Source organism: Nicotiana tabacum, chromosome 23 (genome assembly GCF_000715075.1).
Source record: "Nicotiana tabacum cultivar K326 chromosome 23, ASM71507v2, whole genome shotgun sequence".
NCBI lineage: Eukaryota > Viridiplantae > Streptophyta > Magnoliopsida > Solanales > Solanaceae > Nicotiana > Nicotiana tabacum.
Window position 1 is genome coordinate 82,720,206 of NC_134102.1, and position 25,590 is coordinate 82,745,795.

The following is a 25,590-nucleotide window of genomic DNA, read 5'->3' on the forward strand; positions in this document are numbered from 1 at the left end:
TAATAGAGAGCTTGACAAATACCTTTTCAAATCCTTTAGAGCATTCTAGCATTCCGGAGTCCATTTGAGGTTATTCTTCTTTTTAAGGAGTGAAAAGAAGTGATGACATTTTTCAGAAGATCGGGAAATGAATCTGCTTAAAGCGGCCAGTCTTTCTGTCAATCTTTGAACCTCTTTAATGCTTGATAGCTGGTCAGGGATGTCTTCAATAGCTTTAATTTTATCATGGTTGACTCAATCCCCCTTTGCAATACCAAGAATCCCAAGAACTTACCGGAGCTGACTCCGAATACACATTTTTCGGGGTTAAGCTTCATGTTGTGCTTCCTTAGGATGTCAAAGGTTTCTTACAGGTGTTTAAGATGATCACCTGCGTTCAAAGACTTAACTAGCATATCATATATGTAAACTACTATGGTTTTCCCTATTTGTTTCTCAAACATTTTGTTTACAAGCTGCTGATAAGTGGCTCCAGTGTTCTTTAGCCCGAAAGGCATCACATTATAGCAATATGTGTTGAAGTTCGTTATGAACGAAGTTTTTTCCTAATCCTCTGGGTTCATCGTGATTTGGTTGCACCAGGAGTAAGCATCAAGAAAACTCATTAACTCGTGTCCGACCATCGTATCAATCATTTGATCAATGTTTGACAATAGGAACGAGTCTTTTGGGAACGCCTTATTTAGATCCTTATAGTCCACGCACATGAAAAATTTATTATTCTTCTTTGGAACTACTACTACGTTATCTAGCAAGTCAGGATACTTTACCTCTCAGATTGAACTGATATCAAGTAAACGTGTTACCTCTTCTTTGACGAATTTATTTCTGACCTCGGCAATAGGGCATTTTTTTGCCTCACCGAAGGGATGTTAGGATCCAAGCTTAGTTTGTGCACGACCACTTATGGAAGAATACCTATCATATCCGCATACGACCACGCAAAATAATCAATGTTAAATTTAAGAAATTCTATGAATCCTAACATGATCTCGGGGTTCAATCATGCCCCCCAGTGGAACTTACTTTCTAAGAACTTTTCAAATAACGCAGCTTGCTCAAGTTCTTCCATTGTGGACTTAGTTGTGTCCATTTCTTCGGGTACCTAGAAATATCTTGGTACCTGATAGGATTCCGACGACTCCTCCCCCTGGTTGAATTCACTCGGTTCGGGAACAGGCGTCGGTTCTAGTAATTTCTATTATGCATGCTCTTTCTCTTTGCTACTGAAAACTGGGATTGCGTTCATCTCCCTTGTTGTCGGTTGGTCTCCTCTTATTTGTTTAATTCCTTCGGGAGTTGGGAATTTCAATAATTGATGATATGTTAACACAACCTTCATTTCGTGCAACCATGGTCTCCCAGTGATAATATTATATCCCATATCGTCGTTAACTACTTCAAAAAAGGTCGTCTTCATTACCTCAGCATTCGTGGGCAACAGTATATCTCCTCGGGTCGTCATGCTTGCCAAATTGAACCCGACGAGGAGTTTTATGGGTGGGATGATACTTCCGGATAGCTTGGCTTGCTCCAGCACTCTCCACTAGATAATATTGGCCGAACTTCCTGGGTCCACCAAAACACATTTAATTTTAAAATCTAAAACATTAAGAGAGATTACCAAGGCATCGTTGTGCGATAGCAGTAGACCATCTGCATCCTCCTCCGTGAAAGTAATGGAGTCCTCAGCGACTCCCCGGAGTCTCTTACTGTGGGTTACTGACACCTTCGTCTTTTTTTGCCGAAAATCTCACCCCATTAATCTTGTTTCCCCCAAAAATCATGTTTATCATCAAGCGAGGAGGATTTTCTCCTGCTTTCGAGGATTTTGCATTATCACGATTACGACCATAGTTATTTTTAGCCTGGTTGCTTAAGAAATCTCTAATACGGCCATTGTTTAACAATGTTGCGACCTCCTCGCGCAAATGTCGGCAGTCCCCGGTCCAGTGGTCGTTGGTCACATGGTATTCACACCACAAATTTAGGGTCCCTATGAATGGGATCAGATCTCATTGGTTTTGGGAACCGTGCTTCCTTGATGTTCCTCATAGCCAACACTAGTTCCACTACTCTGGCGTTAAAGTTGTATTCGGATAGCCTGGGGTAGGAGGAATCTCGGGAACCCGATATCTCCTTGTCCTGCAATGATCTATTACTCTGGCCGCGATCAGCTCTCCCGTCGGTAGCGAACCTATCCGGCAACCGGAAACCTCTGCCGCGTCCTTTGGTTCTTTCATATGGAAAAGACCGTCCTCTAGAAGACCATCGTTCTGTGTCAAAATCATCCTTTGATTTCTCCTTATTCTTCTCCAGGTCCCGACCCTTGGTTATTGCCGAGAAACCGAGCTGGTCATCCTCAATTCTTATCTTCGACTCGTACCGGTTGTGAACCTTCGCCCATGTTGTAGCCTAGAACGTGAGCAGACTTTCTTTCAGTTTTCGGGAAGTGTCGGAGCTCCTCGGATTCAACTCTTTAGTAAATGCTTCAGCTTCCCATTCATCTGGTACGGCTGGTAGCAACATCCTTTCATCTGGAATCTGGTCACGAACTCCCGTAATAATTTGGACTCTCCTTGTGAAATTCTAAATATGTCGGCCTTTCGGGCCTATACCTTTCTGGCCCCGGCATGGGCCCTGATAAAAGAATCTGAGAGCATCTCGAAGGAATCTATTGAGTGCCCAGGTAAAAGCGAATACAATGTCAGGACCCCTTTCGTGAGGGTCTCCCCAAATTTCTTCAGTAAGACTGACTCAATCTCATGCGGAGCTAAATTGTTCCCCTTCACCGCCGTTGTATAGGTGGTGATGTGTTCCTTAGGATCTGAAGTCCCATCATACTTCGGCACGCCTGGCATCTTGAACCGCTTCGGGATCAATTCTGGTGTTGCGCTTGGTTTGAACGGCAACTTGGTGTATCTCTTTAAGTCTGGTCCTTTCAACACTGGTGGTGTACCCGGAATTTTATTCATTCGGGTATTTATTTCCCTCATAAACCGCATGAGTTCAGTTTTAAAAGGATCATTCTCATTGTTGTTTTCGGATCCGCTATCGTTCCCCCGGCCCTGTCAAAGCCGAATTCGCCTCTCGGGGTGTTGTTGTCAACCCTCTGTGTTGTTTGGTTTGCGGGAGAATCGGGAGGAACTGGACCTTGTCCATTCGTGTTGTTGGAATCACCTAACAACGCTTGCCTTAACTCCATCATGACTTGATCCTGTCGTGAGAGGTAGCTCATAATAGCCTTTTGTTGCTCCCTCAGGATCCTTACTGTTTCAGTAACGTGCTTGTCTTCAGCATCATCAGGAGTTGTTTCTCGAACATGTTGTGGATATTGCCCGCCATGGACCGGCGTGGCCTCATCCCCCTCGCTGTGGGTATCACTGATCGAATCTTCGTGATGAGGCTGATTTCCTTAGGCCTCAACATTGTGTGTGATGCTGACATCGTTATCTGCCATTTTTTATGATTTTTGCTAAGAACAAAAAATCAAACAGGTTAGTAATAGATGCAAGGACCAACTCAATTAGACAACTTTATAAGCCCCACGGTGGGCTCTAAACTGTTTGGCCGTAAAACGATAAAGTTAAATTTATACGTAATTTATAGACAAGTGAATTGATCCCAAAATAATAAATAAATTAAATAAGAATGTAAGACTTAGCATTGAAATAGAGATAAGACAGCAGAAATCTTGGTTCCGGGAGCAGAGCTTCCGGGGGCAGTAGTAACGATACTAATAAGCAAGAAGATAAAATATTATTGATTTTTGAATAGTATATAGCATAAGCTTGTCAGAAAGTTCATGTCCCTTATAATGCTTATTGAACTCACTATTTATAGTTGTTCCTAGGGAACAAGGTCCTAGGATCAAGTTCCTCTTAAATGACAATTATGGGGGGCAATTGAAGAAGGTGTAACTGCAGGTTATGAATGCCATATTCTCTGTAACGGGCTACGTACTTAATGCTATAAAATATTTTTCATTGAATGTTACCAGGTGTCAGGCATTTATTTTGTCTTTATGAGCAATATCCTCTTTGGGAACAAATGCGAGATTGCTGCCCTCGGACTTGATTGCCATTTGCGTCGCTTTCCATCTGCCTTCGACTCAACATGTCGCTTTATTATACGAGCATTTAATATGAATATATTTTACACTATACAATTGCATCTCCTATACGAAAATACAATTGAGCAAAAGGTTAAATATTCTGCTCAAAAAGAATTTCAGAAAAAAATCACAATTCAAAAAGTTTTACCACTCATATGTTATTTAAAAAAACAATAGATGATTAAAAAAATTAACGGAAACAAACAAAGAAGAAAAAAAGATTAGCGGGCATTAAAATTTTGACTTTTCAATTATTAGTATATTCGTAGTAATTCACACAATTAGTTACTTAGTGTGAAAAATAGTTCTGTCTGTTAAAGTGTGTATAGTTAAGTGACAAGAAATAGTTTCTAATTTTATTATTATAATAAGTAATTAATTTTTTTAATATGAACAAAATATAATTTTATAATTTTACTTTAGTATAAACAAAGTTTAGTAATTATACATGAAATTAAACTTCTAATTTGCTAAGATTGTTTACTTAGGCATTAAGTTATGATATATGAAGCGAGGAGAGCATTATTCCATGTTGTGCTGCCCATAACATGAGAGGCTTCTTTTTGAAATGGTCAAACTAAAACAATTACGTACTAAATATTTTGTCTCTTAACTGAACTGATAATCACATCTTTGTGTTTTATGTGTTTTCTCCACAGCATTTGGATGTCCATAATTTACGCACGGAATATAACAACAAAAATTCCAAAAATTCTGTAACTTTTTTTCAAATCAATATTTTTATGTCTTTTTCTTCCTTCTTTTAAGCTCCTTTGCTCCCAAATACCTGATTTGTTTTCTTCCCTAACAATCAACTATCTCTAATGATGAAGGATTTTCATAATCTCCTTTCATTAAAAAAGGTGCGTTTTCCTCTATATCTTTCAGTTTCTCCTTTCCTCTCTCTAGCTCTACTTTTTTTTTTATATATAGAATTTATGCATTTTGTTTCAAGAGATTTATGATATTATATTGCTTTAGACATGAATCCTAAGTTATATCATCTTTTACATTCTTTAATTCATACAAATTTTCTTGAAAGTTATAACCTAAAGGATTTTTAAAAAAAATTGATACTATATCTTTATATTTTTCTTTTACGGGGTGGATAGTGGAGGGGATGGCTAACCACCATTTGGAAACAGCTAGCGTTTTCAGAAAATTACTCACTTCATCAGTAGTAGTAGTAGTAGTAGATGAATAAAAAGAAAATGGTTTAATTAGGATAAGAAAAAGGAATATCAAAACTAAAAAAGAACAACCAAAAACAAAAACAAAACAAAAAAAAGGAAAAAAAAAGGAAGAGAAGGCGTCAGAATTAGGAGGTGTCTTTTTTAAGGTCAAACTGCATAAAAAGAATGTTGTTTTCCATTTTGTAGGAATATAGCTGAGATTCTTAAAAATCTTTTCGTCATCAATTATTGATATTTGATTTAAAGTGTATTTCCAGCGTATTGAAATTAATATCTATATTTGTAATGTGCACATTGACGGGAAGTTTGGTCAGAGAAGTAGTTGTCCTCTTTTGTAAATTTGGTTCGAACTAAAGAAGATACGTACAAAGTTTCTTCTCAAGAGTGACCACTATGAATTGGAAAAAAAAAAAAAAGAATGACAAAGAATTTAATTTGATAAGGTGGTTTTTTATTCCTTTGAGTAGGGAACTCCTTAGAGTCAACATGCAATTTTATGGATTATGAGATGTTTTCTTTCCAAAACAATTTTTGTTTAGTGGGATCTTTTTTTCTTTAGGGTTTCAAATTTAAATAGCAGGAAGAATTAATGTTTTGGTCATAAGGGATTTTATTCCCATTCAAGAGATATTGAAACTTGAAAGTATTACTTCCTAACCCTTGATAGATGGAACTCTATATTTTATTAATATCATTATTTATTTTCATTAATTTAACTTTTATTATCATCAATTTCATCATTGAGTTAGAAATTGGCTTGGCTTTGTTTCCAATTTATCTCTCCTATTCTTAGTATCATTGCTTGAGCTGCTTAGGAGATATATGTAGTATACACAATAGTTGGCAAATATTGGAAGAAAACCACTGGCCATTAAACTAAAGAATACCTATTCAGCTTTCTTGCTTAAAACGAGCGTAGGGCCATATACATTTTGCTATCTTTACTAAAAATAAGTTTGTAATGACCCATTTGACCCCTTCTCTTTACTTCTACTTTCTCACGTATTTATTTGCACATAATTAAAGTTCAACTCATTAATGTAGGCAGCAATGTATACAATCTCTTCCTTAAGAAAAGTTGTTATTATCTAATACATAATTGGTGCTTTATTGAGATTAAAAAGTAATTAAAGAAATTTGATAAGTTTAGAATGCACTTATAAGTTGAAACGTGATACTTTATTGTGAAAATGACACCATGTAAGCCACCTTTAAGCATATTGTTTAAAATATATTCATAATTTATAATATATTTAAATATTAGCCGATTCATTCAAACGTCACGACATCGTCTCCTAAAGTTCGAAAATTGTGTTTAGAAATTCGAATTTTATGTCATGAATTCTAAATTAGCAGCTCAAAAAATTAGGATACTTAATCTTGAAGTTTGGGTGAATTGACTAATCTTTAAATATATTATAAATTATGAATATATTTTAAATAACATACTTAAAGTGGATGCCGGTGCACTTCGCTCTACTTTATTTGTTGCTTGGCCGTAAGAAGGCCATACTCAATATATCATGATAGTGTAATTGTGCTTTACGGGTGACTGACAGGAACGATCCCATAAGGGTCTGGTCTTTAAATATTATTCTCATTTTTGAATGTATTTAAAAAATAACCTTTGGACCCGTGCACATAGTTATTGCTCTTCACACAGAGATTTTTTCGGGTTGGTAAAATTTATACTATATTTACTTTACCTATATTGTTATTGTTCACGAACTCTTTTTGTATGGGTTCAATTATTCACAAAACTCTACTAGATTTGCGTAACTTTGTGTGATCTGCAATCGACCTATCTGTTAAATTATTCATCAAAGTCTACTCGGTTGAAATAATTTCATGCTTGTTCAGTTGTTCACCAAACTCTACCAGATTGGTGTGACTTTATCTTATCTGCATTTGACCTATCTGTTAAATCTCATCAAAGTGTGCTTGATTGACATATTTTTTTTGTGGTGTTCAACAAAATATTTTCAGAATTTGCAATTCCTATTTTGATCAAACTATCCTAAATTTGCTCAAAGTGATCTCAAATTTAAAACAAAACATCTAAATACAAACACAAACTATCCCCAATTATTAATTTAGTATATAAAAAAAATAAATCAAGAAGACCCACTTTGTTTCTTTAAATACTTTCTAAGGACCAATGTAGAGTTTTGAGATTTTTAAAGTAAATCATTAAATCAGTATTTGAACTAAAAATTTAAATATAAATTATCAATATTCAAACAATTTTAACAATAATTTATCATTAACTTTTAGTTTTCATCCCCAAATAAGAATTTTAAGCTTCCAAAGTTGAAGAATTATGTGATTGTTGGTGAGGAAGAAAGATGAAGAAGAAGGAGCTGAAAGGGAAAATATGTTGCTTGGCACACAAGGAAAAGAGAGAAAATCCATTTATTAAATATAGTCAATTACGAGGACATTCATCTAAGACCACTCCCATAAGAGACACACCAGGTTAGATAGGATTAGGAATGAGGTTATTCGCGACAAGGTGGGTGTGCCCCTATTGAGGACAAGATGCGAGAAGTGAGGCTTAGGTGGTTTGGACATGTGAGGAGGAGGAGCACAGATGCCCCGGTGAGGAGGTGTGAGAGGTTGACATTGGAGGACCTACGGAGAGGTAGAGGTAAGCCAAAAAAGAAGTGGGGTGAGGTGATTAGGCAAGATACGACGCATCTTCAGCTGACCGAGGACATGACCCTTGATAGGAAGATGTGGAGGCCGAGGATTAGGGTAATAGGGTAGGTGGTCTAGATTGTTCAAACCAGTAGTATTGGTATACACTCTCGCATTCTATTGGTAGTAGGTTTCTATGACTAACCGTTGTTTTCTTTCATTGTTGGTCATCTTACTATCTTGTTGTTTCTATTATGCTTTTGTATGGTTTTTTTGGTTATGTCTTTTCTTGTCTATATTTTCATTAATGTGGTGCTTATACTTTCCTCGAGCCGAGGGTCTATTGGAAATAACTTCTCTATCCTCACAAGGTAGGGGTAAAATATGCGTACACATTACTCCCCATACCCTACGGTGTAGGATAATATTGGGTATGTTATTGTTGTTATTGTTGTACCCTATTGATGTAGTTTAATTTGTGATACCATATTAATTATCTATTTTTATGTGGTTTTGACTCTTCTTCTAATTTACCCTAATGACATACTATTATAACCATAGAAATACCTTAAAATATTTAAGACCACGAGTATTAAGGGTACTTTTGATATGTTTGAAAAATCTTTCTTTACTATTTGTTAAACTTCATATCCTGTCAGATACTTCCATATAAATGAAATGGAGGAAGTAATGTTTGACTTTTTTTTAACGAACCGATTTTCGGAACGCACTTGCTACTTGACTAATACGGATTTGCGCCATAGAAAACTCCCAATGGGGGGTTTTAGCGCTCTCTACGAGAGAGGACTTCATTCCTAAGGATCGAATTTGGGATCTCCGGTTAAAGTTGGATGAACATTTACCATCCCCACACTCCTTGGTGGTTAAAATAATGCTTATAGTAGAAGTTTTCCTGCACTATATAAATGACCTAATAGTATAAATATCTCGTGCAATGCTAGTGCATATGAGTTAAATTCTTTCTAAAAATTCTACTCTCAAACTACAGGTGTAAAATCTTTCCAAAAGAAAAGAACAATGGCAACAAGGACAAGGGACACTGCTCCTCCTGGAAAGGAGAAGAGAGGGACATCTCCATCTCCAAAGAGAAGCACCACCAACACATCAAAGACAACTTCTCCTGTCCGAAAACAAGCTGATCCAACAACTACCTTAAACAAGAACATTCCCAGTTACCTCAAACCAACAATTGCTCGATCCAAGAAGTCTGCATCCTCAACTGACCTTCACAACATTCAAATTAATAATAATAAATCTTCTCTTCTAACTCGAAGAAGATCATTCGATAATAAGCCTCCCCTGCCTTCTTCCTCACCAAAAACTCGAATTTCCCCTAATCCTAGGGAGAGAATTCCTCGTTCATCGTCATCTTTATCAGCCAAGACTTCTACTTCCCAGAAACCCCTTTTGGATAAATTCTCAAAAACTAGTAAGGATGCCATTGGAAAACAACGTGGTGCTGGCCAAAATTCTAGGCCAGTCCCCCAAAAAATGACAACCACGACCATCAGGAAGCATGATAGCACTAATGGTTCAAGTACAAAAACATCAGTAGTAACAAATTCACAGGTTGAACAGTCAGAGCCAGAAGAAGATCATCAAGAATTAACAATCCATGAAACCGAAAAGGAAATGAATGTAAGTGATGGCGAAATGGCTGCTAATTCTGATGCAGGGGAGAATGATTCGGGCGTGGATGATCATGAAGAGACTAATGGAAATGTAAACAATGCGGAATTGGAGGAAATCAAAGCTGCAGCTGAATCGTCATCCATAGTTGAGGAAAATCAAGAACTCAAGATTGAAGAACCAGAAGAAAATCCACAGGTTGAAGAACCAGAAGAAATCAGCAATGAGCCTAATGAAACTGATTCAGAGAAGGAAAAAGAAGAAGTTATAAATGTATCATCTCAAGAATTGAAAGTGGAAGATGAAGGAAGAAATCAAGAAAAGGAAGCTGCCATAATAGAAGAAACAGAAGCAGTACAACAACAAGAACTATGTCTCAATCCCAAGCAAGTTGCAGTAACTGAGGCAGTGCCGGAGAAAAATACGACAGTGGAATCATCAAAACCTCAACATCAAGTGGTGCAAGGCAAGAATAAGGAATCAGTGGTTTCAAATAATGTGATCGAAGAGACTGCAAGCAAACTAAGGAAGCAAAGGAAGAACAAAGTAAGAGCATTGGCTGGTGCCTTTGAAACTGTCATCTCCCTGCAAGATAAATGAGTATTTCTCTTAGTATTAAGTTTGTGAACCAGCCCCTTGTTGTACTATGCTTATAGTTTTCCAAAACAACTTTAAGTGGGAATTGTATTATTTTCATAAATGATGTGAAAAGTTGATTATTGTTATGCTACTTTCCTAATCTATATACATGGAGTGTGTTACTATTACTTTTTGACGCTATATGCTCTCAAACGTATTGTATACAATTAAGCGATCGTTTATCTCCCTACTAAATCATGCATTGATTATTGTAGATGTTTGGTTATCATTTTTATTTCCATGTTAATGATAAACTTCTTGTATAATCAATAAAAATGCCCTTTCTACTTGTTGGTTTACGTGATTGCAAGAACCGATTTGATGTGGCCAATAAAAGTGGAAGCGTGGAACCATCTGTGGGAAATGCTATGCAAAAATCTTGCGTGATCTTTGCTGTTGACGATGTGGTCGACTCTAGCCTCCAGTACAAGGAGGCCTAAGTCACGTGAGAACAACAATAACATATCCAGTATAATTCCACAAATGGTTTGGGAAAAATAAAGTGTACAGTAGATCTTATCCCTACCTTGTGCAGGGTAAAGATGTTATTTCCTATAAACCGTCGGTTCTAAGTCACGTAAGGACCTTATTCATATTTAATTGTGTCATCATTTTATCTAAAAAGCCTAAATTGTTCAAAAAGATAGATTTATTTAATTAATTGTCATGAAACACTCCCTCTAACCCAAAAAAAAAAAAAAAAAAAAAACTCCCTTACGTGCGACCTGTTCCTTTTGGGTCAATTACGTGATACCTTCTTGTTAATAGGTAAAGGTAAGACTTAAATTCTGCATATTTTGATATCATATTAAAATTTTGTGATCATTTAATTGTTAATGATGTGATGGGGAATCTTTCGTTTTCCATTAATCCTAGTCCAGTCAAGGTTCATCCATGCCCACATACGGGAATACATTTACTTATATAATCATGTTTTAACAACTACAAAGTTCGCATATACGTGAATATTTCTGTCACCAACATTACATATTGTTGAGCTAATCAAACCATTCAAAGTCGATAGTATTGCAATCTAGCTGTGATAAGTGACAGAAGAAGAACTCAGCGGCCAATAAGAAATGATAGCCTATTCTACAATGGAAGAAGAATATGCTCATGACAAGTTCCTTTGTTGAGGTATACTATCTACATATTTCAATAGGTTCTCTACAAGCAGAAGAATTTTGAACAGCTAGCTCTGATGAGGTTGGAGCAAGCTTATATAGCTGTTCAGATGTAAAAACTCCGACAGCCCTTACACTGGAGCTGTAAAACATTCCCCGCACATTTTCGTATTTTGCAACAATAACCATTTTGTACCTCTTCTCTAGCATTAGATCAATAACACGACCGATGGATGTTGAGGTTGTTACAGAAGGAGGTGGACTTCTCATCATTTCTGAAAGTGGCGCATCCAGCTGCAATATTAGGCATCAGAAAGCATTAGAAGTAACTCCACACCTAGGCTTATCAGTGGTCTACTAGACAACCAAATTAACTACTCAATAAGGGAATCAAAGCATGAACTTAGGATATTGGTTTCTGTTTTAAGATAACTTCTTTTATATCCCACAATGAACTCAAGAAATTTTTCTGAGACCAAAGTTCAAAGTCAATTTCACGCAAATGGTAAACAGCAGAAAGGATGAGAAATAGTCCACGCAGCCCGACATTAGTGAAGGCGTGGAGATGAGAAAACGCGAACCACTTAGCAGCTAAGTTGCTCGGACTCGGGTGCGGTTGTCTGATATGGGTGCGGATCTAGAGGTCGGATCCTTCATGATCTAAAATTTAAGATTCGGGAATACGGATCCAAGTATGGATACAGGTGCGGGGATTCGGTAAAAAATAATTCAAATATCTACAAAAAGAGTTATAGAAATATATCTAAAGTATGAGACATTATGTGAAAAACTTATAAGGTATTCTGAGAAGGAAAAAATATTGATCAAGAGGAGAATCCGAGAATGAGACAAAAGAAAAAGGACTGAGATAGAAATTTCTATATACAAAGTATTCCATTTTCTTCAATTTTACCTAACTTTTGTTTTGATTTCAAAAATCATTGTCTCTGTCCCGAATTTTTCCTTCGATTTTGGTCAAAGTACCCAAAATCGGTTGACCACATCCGGTACACACTCACACCCACGTCGTGTCGACACGGGTGCGGCACCGAAAGTGAAGAGTCCGAGCAACTTAGCTTAGCAGAGTCTTTGCTCTAGTATTGCTGTCTTTCTACTTAAGTTCTAATAGTCTAATGTTCATCGGCGGCTTTCCTTCCTCCCTTCGATTTCATCAAAACATACTACCACTCTTATCATCTTCACAATGCTCAGTCTAAGGCATCATCAAGGATACCTATGGACATGACTATTAACAGGTTCTCAAGCAACTTGACAGAGGACAAGAAGTCCTCAACTGTATCTTTCACTCTTTTTCTCTTTCAGTTATATCTAACCCATTATTGAGCCCTGATACTCTGAATGATTAGCACTCAACTTTGTGTTCCTTTCAGTCTTTCAACACAAACCCCCTAATTCCTCCTCTAACTTAGGGATGTAAATGTGGCGGGCAGAGCGAGGCAGGGCAAGCCTTAACCCACACTGCCCTGGCCCGTTTAGCATATTTCCCTGCCTCGCCCCAGCCCGCTAAGCTGTGTCCTTCCCCGTTTAATGTTTCAATTATTAACCAAGTGTCCAGAGATTGACAAGTATGGCGTAGAAGGCAACTGGTTGGGAAGCTGTTTCTTGGGCTCTATAGCTCAAAAACTCAGTCAATTAAGCTCTTTATTACTTTCCGAAAATATGTGATCATGATGCTCTCCATACCCTCAAACAATGCACACATACTTGGCTTGTCTGATTGGCGTTAGGTAGGTACTAGGCAATCACAGGAACACAGTCCAAAGGCCTAGCTCTCTGTATACATCTATTCCAACTTCCATGTACATAATATAGTCCCACTAACGCCCCAACTACCACCAGACAACAAGTTGCTCCTTTCCATTTATTCCACAATTTACAAGAATCTTTTCCCCAAAAAGCATAAAAGATCTTTTTCACAAGTTTATTCTTGGCACTACCTTGGGTTGCCTTTTGTCTTTAAATTCAATGCCTTTTGTCTTTAAATTCAAAACTATCTTCCAGACTTGTTTGTTTCCTAAAATCCTCCATCATTCCTAGAACTGTGGTCTCGCGCACTAATGATGCTTCTGCATACCTTCTTCACATTGAACCAGCTGCACCTCGTTGAAGACCTTTACATGAAGCAGTAGGTATCTGTTCTTACATGTCACAATCTTAAGCAGCTTTCTTCGTCTCATCCACTACTGAACTCTCGTATTCCTAGTCTTCTGGAGTTTTTCTATAAAGTTTTTATAACCTATGCAGAAGCAGATAACTCCACCCTATGAGAAGGTAGGGTGATCAATGCTCAAAATGAAGACCAATACTTCCCACCTTAGTCAATTTAATTTTTTTCAAACTACCAGGATAAGAACAACCAGTCATACCTTCAAGGAGGTTGACTTTTTCCATCAGGAATGGTCATAAATTTCCTCTCCATGAAGTTGGAAAAGATGAAAGGGTGAAAAATACAGAATTAATAAGAGATGCTTCTGTTTTCCTGCTTAGTTACTTGGGATTAAAAATGATAAATGTTCCTTGGCTTGTGTATTATTATCCAGTGAAAAGCTCTCGTTCTTTTGCGAAGCCTAATTCTCTATGACATGGATGCCATTGACTGGATGGAGATGTTTAGGAAGGGCACGCTGAAGCAGTAATTGAATCCCTTACAACATCTTGAAAAAATGTCCTACGACTTGCTGATTGAGACAGCTGTAATATTTAAGTTTACAGTCTTCGCACAAGTGAAGTTTATGGATGGCCGAGTTCATATAAGCAGCCTGTCTTTTTCTTGCTTGGCACTGCCCCACCCCCCTCTTTAGTGTAATTCAAGACAAAAACCTAATAGACCCAATAATATTTGAAACTATCACACCAATATTCAGCCCACAGGCCCACAGCGATCAATCACTCACCATTAAAGCTCTATATTTTCAAGGATGTATGAACTTTTTATCACACATGAAGAGTGGTAGTGATCAGATTGCCAGATCAGGGATAAAATTCACAAACTGCTAATAGATGAGCAGTCTCCGCAAGCACCTAAAACATACAGTGTCGACGTAACCGAATGCTAAAGATATTTAAGAAAGTGGAGATTGTAACTGTACAAGAGTGTGTAATGTTTCAGAAGCACATGAAGACAAAGTAGAGAATAATGTCATGCGGTGAACCAAGATAGCCAAATAGATCATACAGGTCATAGATAAAGTACCTCATTGCAGTCTTCACGATGCAGTATGCCAACACAACTTCCCCAATCATCTACAACTGGAACAATCGAATCCTTAAAGAAACGCATGACCACTTGCTTCAGTTTCAGGGTTGCTTGCAGTGGCCTTGCTTCAGAAAAAGGCACCATGATATGCTCGATAGTATCACGTACTGACACCTAGACCAGAAAAAGAAGAAATTAATGTATCAATAGTTTATATACATATAAGCTAAACAAAACCAAAAAATTACTACCAACAGACTGAAGATGGCCAACTTATATTATCTTTAGAGCAATCTATAGCACAAACTCAACTTCTACTGCATTTACCTAATTCTCTACACAAATTCTTCAGTTTGAATTTGAGACTTAAGGGGGAGTGTATCAGCTCAGTTTCAGAGGAGAAACGCAAATATTACAGATATCACAATGATGGGTGCTTGAAATAGAAAAGGTAATGAAAGCTCATCTCTACCATAAGTACAGATACAGTGGTTGCCTGGCAAAGAAAGGAATTGGTTGACATTAATGTATCTGCGAGTGCAAAATGGGATTACATACCTGTGGCAATATGCAAGGGCTAAATATAGAAACACTGGAACCAAGTAATGCCTCAATCCGCAGAGCAACCTGCAACAGTATTAAACTGTAATATGGGTAGGTGATGTAAAAGATAAGAAAACAGATATCAATATGAAGTCCAAGAATCAGCACAAATACCATGTGAAACATCAACAGAAGGAAAAGCAACACTCTTACCCTTGTTTTATGTAAATTACTCTAATGGATTCTAAGTTACTGCATAAGGTTTAAAGACTACAAAAAACTCTTCTCTCATTCAATTCATTAATCTCTATACCTAGGAATGAGAGGAGAATTAATTGCGATGAACCCCACTTTCATACTGGCCCAAGACATAGAATAGTTAGAGGATCTAGACACCGGAGAATGGAAAAACTCATGTTTTGGGACATATTGAAGGGCAGAAGTCTCCAACATAAGAAGAAACCAAAAACCAAAGAGTTAGACTCATTGGAAGACAACATAGTCTCTCTGACGAGGAATACTGCAAGAAATGATAAGGAATCAGGAGTACATTCCTGAATCTTCCACAAAAATTGGATACTCAGAGATATGATAGCATCAAACAGCTTCAGATCAATGACAGTTTGCTTATATATGATTGGAAGATTGGGATAAGCATTGCTCAGTTCTATCAATTTCACAAAGAGCAAGAGAAACAATTACCAAATGATGGATATTTCTTCATAACAAGCCTAAGGAAGGATATTTCTTGCTTAACAAGCCTTGATTTTGTTCTCTAAAGACGAAGTGGTGACAGTCAAAAGGATTTCCAAGGGAATAAAGTTCCAGCTGCGGACAGATTTACGGTGGGTTTTTTATTTTTACTTTCTTTTTTTCCATGTGGATAGGTGTCAAGGATGACATGTAGAATACGATCTACCACTTTATAGCATGGATGAACTCTCGGTGCAACTTATAGAGCCCTTATTTTGGAAAGGTTGGCACTAACATGTGCCCCATGAAGTTGAAAAACGCTAAGCTTAAGCATAAACTAAATCTTGCATATAATAAAGGAGCAAAGTAATTGGGTTATAAAAATTAAAAAAAGAGCCAAGTAATTGTATTATTTGGAGCTCAAATAGATGAAATCATCAGAGACTACAGCTTACCATTCCACCTCGACTAGCCCATGGTATTTTCTTCCATTTCGCAATAATACCTTTCATGTACTGTAGGGCCAAATCCAACTGAGAAAGGATAATTGAGCAACAATTAGCATAGGTATTTATGTCCATAAATCATATACAACATGGCGAACCAAGACTTGAGAAGTGCGCTTTTGAAACATATTTAAACTTTAAAGATAAGATATAACAAGTCCAATAGCTGAATGATTTCACAAAAACATGTAAATTAAATTGACACAAGGTTGTTGTGTCTCAAATGGGTCGAAATGCAGTGTTGCAGACCTAGAATAATTGTATAAAACTGATCATCTTTCAAGGAAAAAGAATAGGTCATGTGAAGGGGCGTGCTGCAGACCTAAATAAGATATATAAAACTGATAATCTTTTAATGGTTTAACCGGTTAGATGAGACAGTTCACATAATTCAACCAAAAACAAATGGCTTAAGAAGTAGGAGCACGGTGTTTTCATTGCTAGTTTTGAGCAATCAACTTCATTCAATGAAAAACCAGAATGTGTAACAGAGGAAAAACAACGATAACTTCATGTTGGAACAATTAAAACAGCTCTGCGAAACACTTCATATAGCGACTGCTTGTTGTTACCACTCATATTTTTGAAACAAAAAAAAGAATATTTAATGATTAAGAGAATAGCCAGATAATAGAATCCAATATCTGCTCAGCTTATGTAGAAAATGTCTAGATGATGATCAAACAAATGCTAAAACTGATTTTATCCTAGAAAGAAAAAAGAGAAATAAATCATTGTTTTTCTAGTTACTTTCTCAAACTATCTTGAAAGTTGGGACAACAAAGGTATTACCACTATCTTAACAAGAACTTGCTTTAACCCAGGAAACCCAAAGGCCAAAGAGATGAAAGAAACTTAAACCATTGAGGTAGTCCTAGTAGTAGATGCTAGATAGATTAGCCGGTCACCGTGGCATAAGATCCTAATCTGCTTGTACGCGGATAGAGATGATGGTCTTCCACTGATGTCTCCAAGCCAACCATAATAGAAAAGATAGGTGAAACAGCCAAATAGATTTGTTCTCGATCTACCTTCACACCTCGCAATGCAAACATCTCTTTTCTCTCGAAACACAAACCCAATCTTAGAAAATTGAAGTGTGTTTGGGAAATTGAGAACATCTTATTACCACCTTAGCTGTAGAAGCACCTATTTTTATGCTAAGCATACAAGGAATTTGAAGTAGTGGGACTCTAGGTCAATCCAGCCAACTCACACTCCTATTTACCCTAACGTGCCAACAAGCAAGCAGGTTAGGTGCTATGCCTTAACGTAGTAGGACCTCAAAGTGCATTCTTCCATCCATGTGCATGACTCTTACTTTCATTTCCCCTTCCTATGTAGGAGCACATCTAGTTCTCAAGGATGAGTTGTAGATGAGTCGATTCCAGTGAAAGGTACTTTTCATGAACTTGTTATGGTCCTAATTTCTCATAGGACCTCAGCTCTCTGCTAGGAAGTTGAACAATTTTTTTTCTGTAGCTGCGATCTTGGCAGTTGAGCCTTAAAGAAATCAATATTAAAAATAAAGATCATTATAGTTGTAGTGGTCCACGGATCGGCGGCGGTTGAACTTGTCAGGGGGTTTGCTGTAAAACTTGCCTTAGGCAAAACCTATATCGGAATGAGAGAGGAAAGTTAAGGGTCATATAACGGTTAATTTAGGATTCAACCATTGAGCCTTTTGGGGTAAAATCCAAGGGGACAAAATCGCGAGGCCTAAAGCCTTGAGGTGGCCTACAGCGCCGGACCAAAGCGGGCAATACCTTAGCAGTTGGGTTTGGGCCATGACATGTGGTATCAGAGCTGGTATCTACCCTAGTATGATGGTGGACAAACCTCAGCGAGGATGCTGGCCGTGAGTCCCTAAGAGGGGTTGAATATAAGCACACAGACCGCTAGTGGTTGAACTCGAAAAGGTGTTCACTATGAAACTTGCCTACACTGGAATGGGGGGAAAAGTTAGTGACCATATAAAGGCGAGTTCAGGATTTAATTGTCGGGACGTCTTTTGGATTAAAAATCCCAAGGGTACAAAACCGTGAGGCTCAAAAGCCTTGAGGTGGCTAGAGGGGTCGGGTCAAATCAAACAATACCTTGGCAGTTGGGCTTGGGCGGTGACAATAATATCAAAGAAAAAGTTCTCATATAATTCATCTTGGACTTGTTGCAACTGTGAACTGTCCTGTCTCTACTGGGAGGGGATATCCTCATTTCACCTGCAGAGCATTCAATATCTCCAACTTCGCGTTGCTTTTACTTTATAAAATAAAGTCGTCCACAGCACTAAGCATAACCTCTTCTTTACATAAATCAAGAACAATGTCTATGAAATAGTGTACCATTGCAAGATGATTTCCGTGGAAAGTGGTACATATATAACAATCCAGAGTTCCAGACTTAAGCTGGTGTATAAGAACTTCAAAATCAAGAAAAGTTGTATGCAGAAAGTACCTGCGCATTGTTCAATGCTGCCTCCATTAGGAGATGATCAGCTTCTTCATGAACTTTAGAGGTGACTGTTCCAGATGAATCCAGCCACATGCGTCCATGCAGCTTTTTAACCATTTCATACTCTCCTCTGACAGCAAAAGCCCGCATTAGAGCAAGGAAGAGATGAGGCTTTGGCCTCAAGGTAGAACCTTCACCAGCTCTCTTTACTAGTTCCCCATACACAGTCAGAGCGCCTATCATATTGGGTACAAATTTTCAATATGCAAAGTGACAATGGAGGTAACAGAAAAACCATCAACATAATTGTACCTTTTTCTTGAGAGTGCTCAGCAAAATATAACTTACATACTCCTTTTCTTTAATTAGTTAAATTTTACACACTATAAGCTACTTTGAAACAGACTAAACAACAAGAGGGCTAGATTTTTGCATTTAAGCAAGAATCTCAACAAATTGGAGATCTTCAACTTCTTAGGAGATGGTATAATGCATATTCATACTACAGGAAACACACTACATTAAGAGATTAATTCACCTCATCGAGTGATTTTGTGCATCTTTGTTTAGCAGTCTAAACACATAAAACAATAAATACTGATAAAGGTCACTAGTCTAGAAATATAGGAATTTTGGAATATTTTACACGGATCTGGCAAATATTCATTTGCATGAACCCATAATACCAATAACAATAAACACCTAAGTGATTACTAATTCTTTCAAAATGAATAACACTCATATCTATACATGATAATAGATGATAGACTGCATCAATTTGCAGCATGAGAGGTATTACCAGAGTTACCCACTATCCTCACGATTTTTTCCATCTTATAAGGCACTTCTATGGACTAACATGCTCCTCATCCTCATGAAGGTGTTAATTACACTTCAGTTGCCTTATTAATGTGGACATTCCCAAGATATCAGCCTGCCAATAAACAAAATGGGGCCGATGCTATTGATACCTCCTTCTGTATATAGTACTGGTTGATCTGTGACAGCCAGGAGTAGGAACAAGTCACTTACTATGCCTGATATAATGTTGTGGGAAAGGTGATACTTTCCATTTCTGTCCAGATCCCAGTTGGGCTAAAGGCTTGTTCTTTAAAGTACAACCCTGAAGCAGACGGAAGCCTCACTTACATAAAACCTTTAAACTTGTCACGAAGTTGTACTAGTGGAAAGAAGCTTGCCAACAACACTTACCAATGTTTTCTGCACTCTAGCAAGTTTTTCATACTTGTCAAAACCTTAACGCAGTTGCTTTTACTCGATTACTGAATGAACTAAAAATGTGAAATCTCCTGCTGACCTCACCAAATAAACGGTTGATATTTTGTCTAGCTGTATTTCTTTAGTGACATACGAAGTTTACATTTTTTATGGAACATACGAACTTGTCTAACCTTTCTTCTGAAGGTTCTTAAGATCCGGTTTACTGATTTGCCAGCAAACAGTAATTGAAAAACCTTGCTTCTTAAACTGAAAGCTCGTCATTTAACCAGATTACTTTTCCATACTGATACACAAATCTGAAAGCCAAACCACTAAACCTCTGAGGGTCTGAATTTTTAGAAACTTCGAAACTTAAACACGGTCTGCTTGTAGGAAACTCAAATAGAAAAGACAACTTTGAACAGGTGCCATTTTTTAAGGACTTATTCTTTTATGAAACCGTTTTTTAAAGACATAAAACATATACCAGGGAAGAAGCGAACTCAAATAATGGACATCTCCCAACAGATTAGTGAATATGCTTGGCCAGTAAGGCAGTGACAAGAGGAGGTAAATTGATAAAAGTCACAACGCAAGGTACTCTTGTTTCTTTTATCAGTTGGACTTTTACATTTTTTTCCTTATTTATTTTTCACTTGCCATAGAGACAAATGTACTTTTGATGACAACTTAAGAGGTACTCACTGTATCCTATTTCAATTGAGCTACTTAAAATCCAAAAAGTCAAACAAATTTCTGAACTTCCACCAACTTTTCAATTAGTCCTTGAAAATTTCCTAATGAGAACTTGTGGTAATAGAACGTTGTACATGATTTCTATAAAAACTACTACCCCTCAATCCCAACAAAGTTGAGGTTGGCTATACGAATTTCGGTAACCATTCACTTTATTCACGTCCAAATCATTGCAATACAACTTTGGTTATAAATAATTTCAGGAAAATTAGGGGATTTCGAAAAAGGATGTTCACTTAATCTCACACTTATCCCTGTATTGGCACACAGTCCCCGGTAAGTTTATATGTCAATCCAAATCTATAAATTTTGTTTCAACAAGACATACCAATCAACATCTAAAGTTGATATCCAAACTGATTAGTTTGGTCTTTGTGACCTGAATCATTTTATCAAATTGTGAGTGGAGGAACTCAAAGCAAGCAGATACACTTGCACATAGAAAGGAGAATTCACAAGATATACGGTATATTTCTCATGGAAGCAATTTGTCTCAATTTCCACGACTGTAAGACCTTTTTCAGTAGATACTATGGTTTTTACTTTCAACGCAGATACTAAGATTCAATATTTACAATTATGTGTTAAATGTTACTTCAATTTCGCCAGTGATAGCCACCTCATGCTTATTATCATTTGGAATTGGCATGAGTTATTTAAGTATACTTTCATAACCATGAGTTATAGAAGTTTCAGTAATATCTGCATAGAGCATACCTTTTATTGTTCCACAATTCAAGAAAGCATCGATGATTGCTGTGTAAGCAACTCGATCAATATGCAAGTTGTTGGATGATTTCATTTCTATGACAATCCTTTGAACCGAAAGAAGATCCTGAGCATGACCAAAACCCTACCAAAAAAAAAACAGAAATTCTAAACACTGACAATAAATGACAGCAGAAAACCTAATTTCATCAATATTAAATGTAAGAGTATACATAGGTTTCCGGCAGAGCATCAATTTAGCTTTTACGTTAAAACAATATACTTATATGGTGAAAGAATTACTACATTGTGAATCTAATTATAAAAAAAAAGGTAGTATATGTGAAGACATTTAACTTCGTAAGAATAAAAAAGAACTAAGATCAATAGCAACACATCTCAGATTCTAACTATTGTTCGCTTTATCTGACACCTATTTATCTCATTTCTATAGTAGGAGTTCCAAAGGAATGATTTTTAACTGTAGAAAGTATCATGCACACAGACCTTTAGCAACGTAGTATAGGTGATTACATCAGGGAAAACGTCATCATCATCAACAGTTTGTGCTCTGACCTGCACCAGTCAGAAGTATACTTTTTCAGGTAAACAATAATCATGCGCCACATCATTTGAGCAAATAATGAGGCTCTAAACTGGCCCTTCGAGTATCAGAGATGAAACCTTCATGTCCTCAAAGAACTGCATTGCAACATCCAACTTTCCAGTCTCCACACATGCAAGGATTAGTTTATTATATGCGAGCTTATCCAGGTTCAGTCCATGTCTTAGTATTTCATCATGCAAACTTAACGCTGCCTCAGGACAACCTGTGCTTATGTACCCCTGAAATTTTGGCAATGGCTCTGAGAAATAACATAAATTTTTTACAAAGAATAATAAAAACAGAGAGATCCAACAAATCGGGAAGTTAAACTAGTGGGTAGGCAGAAGACCTTCATCAATAAGTTGTAGACCAAGACGGATGGATATCCGCCCTCGTGAAGTACATAACCATATCGTGCAAGAAGACCATTAGCACGGCGTAGATCCCCTGCACTAGAAACGCAGAAGTAAAGGAGGTATATTCAGAAAGCCAAGACATTAATCTTGACAAAAACAACTATATCCAATAATAAAGCACCACCTGACATTTTGTGTGGAAGCATTCAAAAGAAATGGAAGGGAAATAAAAAAGAGTAGTTAGCAGAGAAAGTAAGAAAAAATGAAGAAAAAAAAGTGTTTTTTCTCTTGTTTTATTTTCTTCCACAAACTCATCAGCCATCCCTTTCTTTAAAAAGCTACCACATGATACATGATTCTACAACAAGGCTAGTGGTAAAAAAAACTAGGTCGCGCTATTGCCATCGTTATCAGAAAATATCAATAAAAAGGCACATAGCTTTGTTAAATGATTACGCTCTGATGCAGTACTATATTGTATGTATTCATGTCTGACTATATATATATTTTGCATGTAAAATGGATTAGTCCTACAGCCTGAAAATTTTGCGCCAGCAATAAAGATCTTGGAGAAACAGTAAAAGCGTGTAATGAATTTCCATTTACTCCAAGAAAAAACTTACCTGCTTCAATTAGAGAATTCAGCAGACCACTAACAAGGGGTGACGAGAGGTATGGACTTCCAACAGCAGTACCTTGTTCAATAGCTTCAAGTAATTCAAATGCTTGATCAATTCTTCGGGCATCACCCAAACCCTTCCAAGGAAAATAGTAAGCATGCTTAGACGTATTCAATTCTTCAATTGCCACTATTCCCGACTGTGACCTATTCATCGATATAATTTTTTATGTAATATTATAGGGAATTCACTGAGCACCAAATACCTTTAGAAGTGTAGCATAAGTGATATTATCAACACCACAACCTTCTGGGCCTGACATTTCATCAAAGACCCTTAAAGCTGATTCTATATCAGCACAATGAACACAAGCCTGCATCACTGCATTCATCACAATGGTGTTCAACTGCCCATGTCGTTTTTTCGCAATCTCAATTTCCTCAAAAATCTAGAGACAAATGAATAATTTTGAAAGTTAAAAGAAAATGAAATGTTCCAAAGTTAACAGTTCAATTTAGTTGTACATTACTGCATCATTTTACATTCTCTTGGTCACCATATATTGTTTTATCCAATTTAAGTATATCTCCTAAGCTTCGTCCTAGCATTCTTTGTTGTTAACACAGGAAATCTAACTCATACGAGCTCTTAGAGTCCTACTAGAAGTTAAAAAGCAGTTGTTCAATAAAAGCAATGAGAGCAGAAATTGAGTAAAATAAACCCTATATTGAATTGTACCTGGTGGAGTTGTCTACGGCGAGTGAGGTCAACGATGCGGGAAGTGAGGGGTTTAAGATTAGGTTCAGAACGGAAGCGTCTTTTGAATCTGCCTAAATAATACCTTCTCGACTGACGGCGAGACACTGGCAAGCAACAAGACGACGACGATAAAGCTGGTATATGAAAAGAGTAATTTTGTTTCCAGCTACATCTTCTTGTAGGAAACAGCACATGAATATTGTGAGCAGGTAAGGCGTGAAACTGATGCATCTTTGCACACATTTGGTTCGTAGAAAGACTAACCATTGCTCCACATTTGAATTGAAGTTTGAGTTGGCTTCTAAGAGCCAGCACACCAGTGGCCAGTGGATAATGTGGAATACAGAATTGGACAATTGGCGGGTAATTAAATGGAAGATTCTGTGTGTTTTATCGCCAACATATAAATACCATTTCTTTCTTTTTGGTTTCTTCTGTTTTTATTTTAATTTTTTTTAACAATTGCACTTTTTGGGGGAAAACTCTATTTTTGACAAGTATTTTCTTTTGTATGTGAATTTTACCCCACTCGATGCTTAACTCTAATTTTGCATGGATATTATTAAAGTAGGATTACTATTTGCTAAGAGTACCAATTTTGTGTTTTTATTGTTTGTGGAAAATGTAATACATTGGAAAACAAATAGTAGATCATTTGTCTATATTTGTTTGGTATTTAATTAGACTTTCCTAGATTAAAGGGTGCCAATTTATATCCGGGAGGTTCAACAAACTTGGTGGCCTAAAGCCAAAAATATTAAAAGGTCCTTAAACTTCTTTCATAAAACACATAAACTAACGAGACCAACAAAAAATCCATATGACTTTGGTCTAGTTGTTAGGACGCATCGTATCGTGTGCAGGTTAAGCGCTCGTCACGATTTTAAATTTTTTGAAGATAAAAGTATGGTATTTAAGTGAAAAAGGATAGATGAATGGGTCCACTATATACCTACTTTCGAACTTTGCACGACTTGCCCTCGAAGATATCTTAGTTTAAAAATATGAGAGACAAAATAACTTACTTTGTAATGTATAGATCAATTAAATATGACAAAAATAAATAACTAATTCAAAGAAACTGAGTTGAAGTTGAAAATTAAAATCGTCATGAACATATAAAAGAAGAGTGTAAATAGAGGAAGAAAACTAGAATTGATAAGAAGCTAAATACACTAGGAGTATTTAATCTAATGAGAGAGAATTAATCATTATTTACTCACTCGCCTGTCAACCTCAACCAAATAAAAAAGCCGCCCCTGCCTTCACAAAACAATTACACTATATAGCTAAGTTAAAATACTTTTTTTATTTATATATACTATATATTGAATTTTCTTAGCTTTTTTTATGTATTTATCTTTTTATATTTTTACACCCTTGAGCGAAATTCATCGTTGCGCCACTATGCACATGAGAGTGTAGTTCTGTTGATAAACTTCAATATCAAATGTTACCAATAAAGTTTACTCGTTGATTGAAAGAAGTGACATAAATTAAAGATTTGAGATAATTGTAGAAATTTATTTTATCAAAATCCATCACTTCGATTAAGTCCTTTCCTCTTTCCTGAAATATAATAATTATTTCTTTAGGAGACGTCAAATGAAGTTTTAATATATACTTTCTAATTCGGCTTGAGAAATCAGAGTTTACTAGTTTTTTTTTTTGCAACTGGATATATATATATATATATATATATATATATATATATATATATACACACACATCAACTGACAATAGACTAGTATTACGGGACCGTTTTCTGGGGTTCCGTGAGGACAGCAAGATAGCCT

The 25,590-nt window shown here is 36.7% G+C and overlaps 2 protein-coding genes across 2 annotated transcripts; one reads left to right on the forward strand and one right to left on the reverse strand.

The window, feature by feature from the left end:
- Window positions 1–4,774: 4,774 nt before the first annotated feature.
- On the forward strand, window positions 4,775–10,361 carry LOC107759499 (uncharacterized). Its single transcript, XM_016577458.2, has 2 exons — window positions 4,775–4,977; window positions 8,954–10,361. The coding sequence occupies exon 2, from the start codon at window positions 8,983–8,985 to the stop codon at window positions 10,192–10,194; it is 1,212 nt and encodes a 403-aa protein (XP_016432944.1). The 5' UTR covers window positions 4,775–4,977; window positions 8,954–8,982; the 3' UTR covers window positions 10,195–10,361.
- An 805-nt stretch (window positions 10,362–11,166) lies between these two features.
- LOC107759498 (pentatricopeptide repeat-containing protein At5g10690) lies at window positions 11,167–24,154 on the reverse strand. The gene is made up of 12 exons (XM_016577456.2): window positions 23,774–24,154; window positions 23,301–23,483; window positions 23,039–23,171; window positions 22,409–22,506; window positions 22,137–22,298; window positions 21,960–22,028; window positions 21,462–21,597; window positions 18,771–19,003; window positions 16,266–16,343; window positions 15,133–15,201; window positions 14,572–14,748; window positions 11,167–11,651 (listed from the first exon to the last, which is right to left on the reverse strand). Exons 1-12 carry the CDS (start codon window positions 24,059–24,061, stop codon window positions 11,376–11,378), a joined length of 1,902 nt encoding a protein of 633 aa, XP_016432942.1. The 5' UTR covers window positions 24,062–24,154; the 3' UTR covers window positions 11,167–11,375.
- Between the last annotated feature and the right edge of the window lie 1,436 nt (window positions 24,155–25,590).

Excerpts from the sequence above, each read along its gene's own strand:
- LOC107759499 (XM_016577458.2), top strand. The coding sequence starts at position 8,983 with ATGGCAACAAGGACAAGGGACACTGCTCCTCCTGGAAAGGAGAAGAGA.
- LOC107759498 (XM_016577456.2), bottom strand. The coding sequence starts at position 24,061 with ATGGTTAGTCTTTCTACGAACCAAATGTGTGCAAAGATGCATCAGTTT. Across the intron at positions 23,172-23,300 it reads CTTATGCTACACTTCTAAAG|GGTTTGGGTGATGCCCGAAG; the intron begins GTATTTGGTGCT and ends TTTCCTTGGAAG. Across the intron at positions 11,652-14,571 it reads ATCGTGAAGACTGCAATGAG|CTGGATGCGCCACTTTCAGA; the intron begins GTACTTTATCTA and ends CTAATATTGCAG.